The sequence below is a fragment of the Mytilus californianus genome, unplaced genomic scaffold (assembly GCF_021869535.1).
Source record: "Mytilus californianus isolate M0D057914Y unplaced genomic scaffold, xbMytCali1.0.p SCAF_34, whole genome shotgun sequence".
Taxonomy (NCBI): domain Eukaryota; kingdom Metazoa; phylum Mollusca; class Bivalvia; order Mytilida; family Mytilidae; genus Mytilus; species Mytilus californianus.
In genome coordinates, this window is record NW_026262684.1 from 2511316 (window position 1) to 2519968 (window position 8653).

Sequence of the window (8653 nt, forward strand, 5' to 3'; positions counted from 1 at the left end):
TTTGAGGAATTAATTGAAAAAACATTTTTGTATTTTTATTTAAAAAAGGTTTCAAAGGGGGCTTAGAATATGATATGTTGCGTTTCGGCAGGCACTAAGTATATTAATCAACACCGACTTCAGACTACTTTATATTGTAATTACACGTCCGGTTACATTGTGGAGGCGGATCAACACACGAAACTGTAACAAATAAAGGATACATAATTATATTACTTTTAAAGTAAAATTATACTGCAACTTTTTAATCGTAAATACAAAAAAAAAGATGCAAGACAGACCGTACTATTTTTTGTCAATGGCGGCCAATGTTTTTATAGACCTTAATTAATTAAAGCACTTGTTCAAGCTTCATGTATGTTAAGAAAGTGCTGCAGGTGCACACATACATGTATGTCTAAAAATCCTTTTTTTTGGAGTAGGGGCAATAAGGCCCTTATTTGGCCAAAATATTACTGCAAATTTAAAAGTTAATATACATATTCTTAAATTTGTCCTAACTAGACTAAGGTACAAGGTTTTCAAAAAACAAAAACAAATTTCACATTAAACGAGCGACCATGGCAACAAACCATGACGAAATTTGTATATTTTGTAAAATTTCTTAAATTTGCTTGCTTTTCATCAAATTCTTAGTATATTTTAGATTGGCAAAGCATGTGCGCACCCAAGAAACAACTCTATATTTGGTGAGATTATGTCAATAGTTATAATAAAGCTTCTCTTAAATTATGTTGATGTTTCTTGGCTGCGCACGATGTTTCCGTAATGGAAATAACAATGGAAAATTGCAAAAATTCTGTATTTTTCTTCTAAAAAGCATTTGTGTAAAAAAATTATAGTTAGTGAGAGCAACTTTGAACATTAACGTAAAGAGTCTAAAAATCAATAAGATTCTGCCCTTCCCTATACGTGTATCTTAAATCTTGGTAAGTTTCGTTCTAATTAAATGAAAGAATTGGTTTGGGACAAATGTACGGGAAAAGACAGACGGACGACGAACAAAGCTGCGTATGCTTTGAAAAATCTTCGGGGCGCATACAAGTACATGTAGGTATTGCAGTTGAAATACTCTTTTGAAAACTGTCATGTAGTGACGCAAATAAAACATGTAGTGCCCGGCATCAAGACGCAAATAAAACATGTAGTGCCCGGCATCAAGACGCAAATAAACATGTAGTGCCCGGCATCAAGACGCAAATAAACATGTAGTGCCCGGCATCAAGACGCAATTAAAACATGTAGTGCCCGGCATCAAGACACAAATAAAACAGAACAAACATTAAAACAAAAACACTGAACACAGAAAATATAAGATTTCTTAGTAAAATAGTGTAGGGGGCATAAGATATAGAATACAATTCATACAACAATGAAAAAATAGGGGGGACAGATATATACATGTATCTAAGAACTGAATTATACATGTATAAGGGCATACACGACAAGGTTTGTAAACTATGCAGTTGTACGTGTAATAAATAAACGAAATTGTTGCCAAGAACTACTGTAACATATTTTATACAAATAAGGCATAAATTTTAACGTTGTGCTAATAAAAATTCAAGGTAATGTATTCATGATTTTTGGGGAATTTTTATATCTAGTTTACTTTCACTTTCGGACGATACAGGATGGAAACTATCTAGATATAAATCTCCGATTGTTAAAGTGTTTTTCCGATAGGGAAAAAATTCATAAATTATAGTTAACCTTTCAATTATAGTTTGTAATTATAAGAGTTCACTCACTTTATAAAAATAAGGAGATGTGGTATGATTGCCAATGATACAACTATCCACCAAAGTTCAAATTAATTGAATGTAAGCAATTATAAGCAACCGTACGGGTTGTAAATTTTGTACAGATATGCATTGTACTAATTTTTACTTACGCTTCAGTTTTTCAAACAACAATAAAAGGATGAAAATATCAGACTGTTCTCATTTTTTATGAATGTAGATAATAACAAAAGTACGCCTGTATATTGATAAAAAGTCTTTTCAATTGATATTTTATAGTGTGTCGTTCTATGTTGTGATGTTACACTATTGTTGCAGGTAGGGTGAAGGTTGGCGCCTATTAAAACGTTTAAACCCGCTGCATTTGTTTGCACCTGTCCTAAGTCAGGAACCTGATGTTCAGTTGTTGTCTTTTGTTGATGTGGTTCATAAGTGTTTCTCGTTTCTCGTTTTTTATATAGATAAGACAGTTGGTTTTCCTGTTTGAATGGTTTTACACTAGTCATTTTTTGGGCCCTTTATAGCTTGCTGTTCGGACTGAGCCAAGGCTCCGTGTTGAAGGCCGTACTTTGACCTATAATGGTTTACTTTTACAAATTGTGACTTGGATGGAGAGTTGTCTCATTGGCACTCATACCACATCTTCTTATTTTATTGATACTTGCAAGTAGGTATATTCTTGATTTTCAGTACCGTGCACGAGGAAATATTCTTCTTTTCATCGTTGTACAGTTCTATATTAATTATTGGGCTATGAAAAAGACAGAAAAGTCCGAAATATTTTGACAAAAGACAATAGTATGTAGAATTGCTGTCTCGTGATTATGAAAACGCTAAAAGAACTAAATATACAATAATAAGGAAACTTTGGCGATAACTGTTTAACCGTATCTTTGTGTGTGTCTTATGGATTTCGAAATCGCGAATTTTGTTGAAGTACCGTATACTTAGTATCAGTACTTTTCAAGTATCTGATTTCAACATTGCCAACATAAGTACTTTTATTTATTAGCAAACATTGCTGGGTTTTTGGTAATTTAATAATACAGAAGATATCTTTAAATGAGAGTCAATTCTTTCATATAGGCAATAGGATAACGGTTTGATTTCAATCTTTTTTTTATAGAATCACCATAAGAAGATAGTATAATTGCATCTAACAAGATTATGTTCAAAACATTTTATCAAGGGAGACGAGTATGAAATGATTTTACTACATTAACGAGAACTGCACATATTGAATCCCTCATCTGTCCGTCTAAGAGGTCCTATCGGTTAGAAACCCATTGAATTCATTACATAAACAATAGAAATAACTATCTTATACGGCTTATAACCAAACACATACCACAATGTAGGAGGGTCTGGGTGGGTATACAGAATACAGAATAATGGGCCAAATCTACAGAAAAAAGGGCCGAAAAAATAAAGAATAGAGAATAATGGGGTGCTAAAATATAAAGAATAGAGAAAAATAACCCCAAAAAATTAAAGAATACAGAAATGAAGGACCCTAATCCAGACCCTCATGTCAAAATTTTTACATCTTCACAGCCCTATATTGATATCTGTTTTTCAACAATATTGTTCTTTAAATGTACGTATGTAATCATATAATTATATGAAATACATGTACGTATATACGTCTAAATTGATTCCTTTATTTCCAATTTGTTTCTTTACATAAATACAAAGTTAATTCTTACCAAACAAAACAATAGAACCAACAAACTTTACCACCATTTTCAGTCTAATTATTGTTGACTTGCATTATAATTAATTGACGATACCAATATAAGGCGGGGAAGTAGGTAAGAACATATGTCATTTCTCATGCTTGGATCAAATTCATAGCGATAGATCATAAAATTACATCTTCTGATTATACATTTTTTTTTGAATTGTCATATGGTGTTCCGAGCAGTTTTTAAATCAGAGTAGACACATGTTTTGAAACTGTTCTCTGATGTTACGAATTCTATAGCTGTTTGTTTATCTGAGTAGACACATGTTTTGAAACTGTTCTCTGGTGTTCCGATTTCTATAGCTTTTTGTTCATAAGAATAGACACATGTTTTGAAATTGTTCTCTGGTATTCCGAATTCTATAGCAGTTTTCTATAAGAGTAGACACATGTTTTGAAATTGTGTCCATGTGTTCCGATTTCTATAGCTGTTTGTTAATCAGAGAATACACACGTTTTAAAATTGTTCTCTCGTGTTCTGATTTCTATAGCTATTTGTCAATTAGAGTAGACACACGTTCTGGAATTGTTCTCTCGCGTTTAGATTTCTATAGCTGTTTGTTGATTAGAGTAGACAATGTTTTGAAATTGTTCTCTGGTTTTCCAATTTATATAGCAGTTTGTCCTTGTAAGTAGACGTGTAGTGATATTGGTATCTAGTGTTCCGATTTATATAGCTATTCGGGGTTTTTTTCTGATTATATATCATGTGTTTGAATTGTTCTCTGGTGTTTCGATTTCTATAGCTATTTGTTGATCAGAGTCGACACATGTTTTGAAATTGTTCTCTGGTGTTCTGATTTATATTGAAGTTCGTCCTTTTGAGTACACATGTGCATGTACCGGTAGTTGGATTGTTACAAAAAATGTATCTAGTGTTCCGATATTTATAGCTATTTGTTTTTTTCTAATTATACATGTGCTAGATTTGTTCTTTGGTATACCGATTTCTATATCTGTTAGTAAATCAGAGTAGACACATGTTTTGACATTGTTCTCTGGTGTTCCAATTTCTATAGCAGTTTGTCCTTTTGAGTATTCGTGAAGTTATCTAGTGTTCCGATATAGATCTGATTTTTTTCTGATTATACACGTATTAGAACTGTTCTCTGGTGTTCCGATTTCTAAAGCAGTTCGTCTTTCTGATTACTCAGCTCGTATATGTAGTTGAATTGTTATTTACTGTTCCGATTTCTATAGCTAAATGTTCTTTTAATCAGACATGTTTTATAATGGTACTCTGGTGTTCCACCTTAAGATAACAATAAAACATGTTTTATAATGGTTCTCTGGTGTTCCACCTCAAGATAACAAAAAATTCTTTTACAGCACTAGTCTGAGGCACTGGGATCGTTGTTTGTATTTGTAATAACTGTTAGGTCTCTTCTCTAATGTTTTAAAAGAACATCTATGAGGTCAAATGGAAACACTTATGTCAAGTTTGTTACAGACGTCGTAAGCGGATGCACAGATGAAGTCGTACGTTCCTGACCAGAAAAGCAAATTCTATTCAAGATTATATTTCTCAGTTTCTTTACATCTTCATTGAGCGAACTGTAGAAAAAGACATTGATAAAACTATTAACGAAAGACAACACGAGAAAAGATCGAATCCAAACCATTCCGTTTTCGACTTTGTGTGTTAACATACAAAGTCTTATAACAAACAACGGCAAATGACATGTGACAAAAATGGCGACCATTGCAATAAGCAAACGTATAGCCTTTTGTCTTTTTTGGATCATCTGATCGGAATTTGACAGTTTTTGTTTATTAAGATATACTGAAACTACGATATTGGTGACAAGTAATACAATTCCAGGCACTCCAAATAACAGGATGAAATCAGTTATAATTAAAGCGTTGTGATATGGTTGAATTTTGATCGGTACGGTACACCTTTTTTGAATAACTGTCATATTATTCATTGTCATCTCAGCTTCAATAACGTCAAACACAAACAAAGCCCTGAACGAGTAGAGAAAAGCAGAAATCCATACAATGACGGCCGTTATTTTTGACACTTTTTCTTTTGTTTGTTTGTATTTGATTGGGGACATAATCGCTCGGAAACGATCAATTGCAATACAGGTCAAGGTCATTGCACTTGCAAATGCCGCAGTGAATTCCATGTAAAGACACATTTTACACATAACAGGGCTCCATTCTGCTACGGTTGAGACAATGAAAATCTGGTTTGGTATAACAAAAATACCAACACAAAGGTCCGCAATACAAAGGGACAATAATAAAATGTTATTTGAAGATTTTTTAACACTTCTGTAAATGATAAAGCATAGCACTGTCAAATTCACCATTATGACTAATATCATTATAAGTACGAATAATGCTGTAAATACTTTGTTCGACGTTTTCAACATCTTGTCCTGTAAATATCAAATAAAAGACGAGTTAACCCACATTGGCAATCGAATAGTTATTTATCCGAATTTACTAAAATGATCACTTAAACAGTAGATTGCAATTCACCTTAAAAAATGTTCCGTTATTACATGTACTAAGTTCCTTCTTAATTTAATGTCACCACACATTTACACAGGTATCTTTAGATAATTTTTTCAAATTTTCACACGCTATATTTAGACTTTTATACGGATTTTATGATGAATTTTACATCACAAGCTCATATGTAACGACTTACATTGTCATATTGTCACAATACACGGAAACTGATGTACTTGTATATACAAGTGCTTGTTTACACAAATATCATTGAATGAAATAATGATATCAATATTCAACTTTTGCATGATTTTTTGAAATATGATCATTTATAATAATACTAGTTAACCTTAATCTGACAACACTTTTTTCTAAGTAACATGGTAACATCCTACAGAGTTGTTGAACTCTATAATTTAGTGTTTGACAGTCATTGTGGCTTATGTATCATTTTCTGTGGTTATGTATAGTATAAATAACTCCAGATTTGTTATTGTCCTCTTGCTGCAAAAGGTGCCAGTCATGACTGACTGGACTAATGAAGTTCAACATTTTTGAGAAGATGCAGAATCAAGATTAAGAAAAGGGGGAAGGGGCAGGGTGAGCGGGCCCCCAAAGTAGACAAAGTTTGGAGTGGAACCGGTAAAAAGTCTGGATTAATCATAAATGTAGCTCCATAAGGGAGGCCGGACACCCTCTCCCCCCCTCCCCCCCCCCCCCCCCACCCCACGATATCCACATTGTCTTCTTGGTCGTCTTGACTGCTATCGAGGCGGCAGATGCAAACGATAAGTAAACACAGATACGACGAATGTTTCTTCTTTTTTTTTTTTCTTTCAGAATTTTCGGGTTAAGATAGATATATTCAAATTTTATGGATTGTTTTTTTTGTTGTTGTTGTTGTTTATTCTTGTTTAGGTGGATGATACAAAACTTAACTAATATAGACATGAGGAGGTGCGGTATGATTGCCAAAAAAGAAAAATATTCACCAAAGTACTAATGAAGTGGATGTAAGCAATTTGAGGTTATCAGCCTTCAACAATGAGACAAGCCTATACCGTATAGTGAGCTAATTTAATCAAGACAATTTACGAAAAACAAAAATGGCATACATGAACCAACGACAACCACTGAACTACAGGCTCCTGACTTGAGACAGGCACATAAAGAATGTGGCGGGATTAAACATGTTTGTGAGCGCTCTATCCTCCCATAACGTGACTTTTCCTAAGTCTGTTGATACATGAGTGTATATCTAGTCCCGGATCCAGGATTTGATGTTGGGTATGACAAGGGGCGCTCCTAAGAATAAGGGATTAAGGACCTTATTTTGACACAAAATTGGCTGTAAGTATATTTTATAACAATTTTAGGGAATGCGCACCCAGTGTGTCTAGTTCTGAATCAGGGCCTGGTGTCAGCGACGTACTCAATAACGGACTTGAAGATCAATGGAAATGATCCGTCCATTTAACAATGTTTAGGCTTTTATTTGCTATTATCTCAACGTCCTGTGGTAATTATTTCATGAATATTCAGGACGAGAACAAATTGTAATGAAAACTTAAATTGGATGGATCTCCTAATGTGTATTGACTTGGATGAATGGTGTGAAATTTATATTGCCAAGGACCAAATAGGATATGTTGGATAATGACAGAACATCTAACCATGTAAAAGTCTTCATGACTTTTGTACCTAGATACACCCTTAATTAAGGAGTTCTTGCAAAAAAGGGTCCTTTAACGTGCAAGGAACGTGGCATACTCATAATCACGAACAATTAGGGAGCTACCATTTGATTTTAGTGGGGGGGGGGGGGGGGGGGGGGGGAGGGAGCTACCATTTGATTTTAGTGGGGGGGGGGGGGGGGGGGGCTAGGGTGAAATTTCAAAAAAAAAAAAGGCAGGACAGGAGTTTTGAGTAAAAAAAAAGGCAGGATGAGACACTCTGCAAAAAAAAAGGCAGGATGACAATTTATGTAAAAAAAAGTCAGGATAAACTAATAAAAAAAAGCAGGACCGAATAGTGTGAAAAATAAAAAGGCAGGACAGAGATTACAACTAAAAGAAAAAGGCAGGACAAAATTTTTCATCCTAGCCCCCCCCACCCCCCCCCCCCCCCCCTCATAAAAATCAAATGGTAGCTCCCTTACATAAAGAAGTAAAGCGCTAAGAACATTTGCCGACATGTATTGTTTTTATCGTTCCTTTGATTTTCTTTGATTTTTTCTTCAAAAAACGGTTTCAATATTTAAATCTGTAAATCTTTGAATAAAATATTCATGAATAGTTCGTGTAGGTTTAACAGAGCTAATTTAATGATATTTCTTTAATTAGTGTAAAAAAATGTCTTCAAAGGACAGTTATGCATACATGCACACGACTAAATTACTTTTTTTACAATGATGTGACAGACTAATTTCGTTTTTTTTTTTCTTTGTATAAATGTAGACTACTATAAAACAATATGTCAATAAATAAAATCGTCGTATGCATGTATTTTCATTGTTCTATTTTCTTTTTTTCGAAAAGTAAATCGTTATTTATGCGGAGGAAACGCAGACCTGGTTGAAATGGATCCAAGATTTTTAATCTGTAAAGCTTTGAATAAAATATGCATGCATACATGTAGTTCGTGTACATGTAGGTTTGAGTGATTAAAGGGTATTTTTTTAAGTAGTGTAAATATAACACCAAAC

At 33.8% G+C, this 8653-nt stretch overlaps 1 protein-coding gene across 1 annotated transcript; it reads right to left on the minus strand.

The window, feature by feature from the left end:
- Nucleotides 1-3383: 3383 nt before the first annotated feature.
- LOC127736643 (somatostatin receptor type 2-like) lies at nt 3384-6069 on the minus strand. Its single transcript, XM_052247202.1, has 2 exons — nt 4788-6069; nt 3384-4738 (listed from the first exon to the last, which is right to left on the minus strand). Exon 1 carries the CDS (start codon nt 5865-5867, stop codon nt 4917-4919), a length of 951 nt encoding a protein of 316 aa, XP_052103162.1. The 5' UTR covers nt 5868-6069; the 3' UTR covers nt 3384-4738; nt 4788-4916.
- Between the last annotated feature and the right edge of the window lie 2584 nt (nt 6070-8653).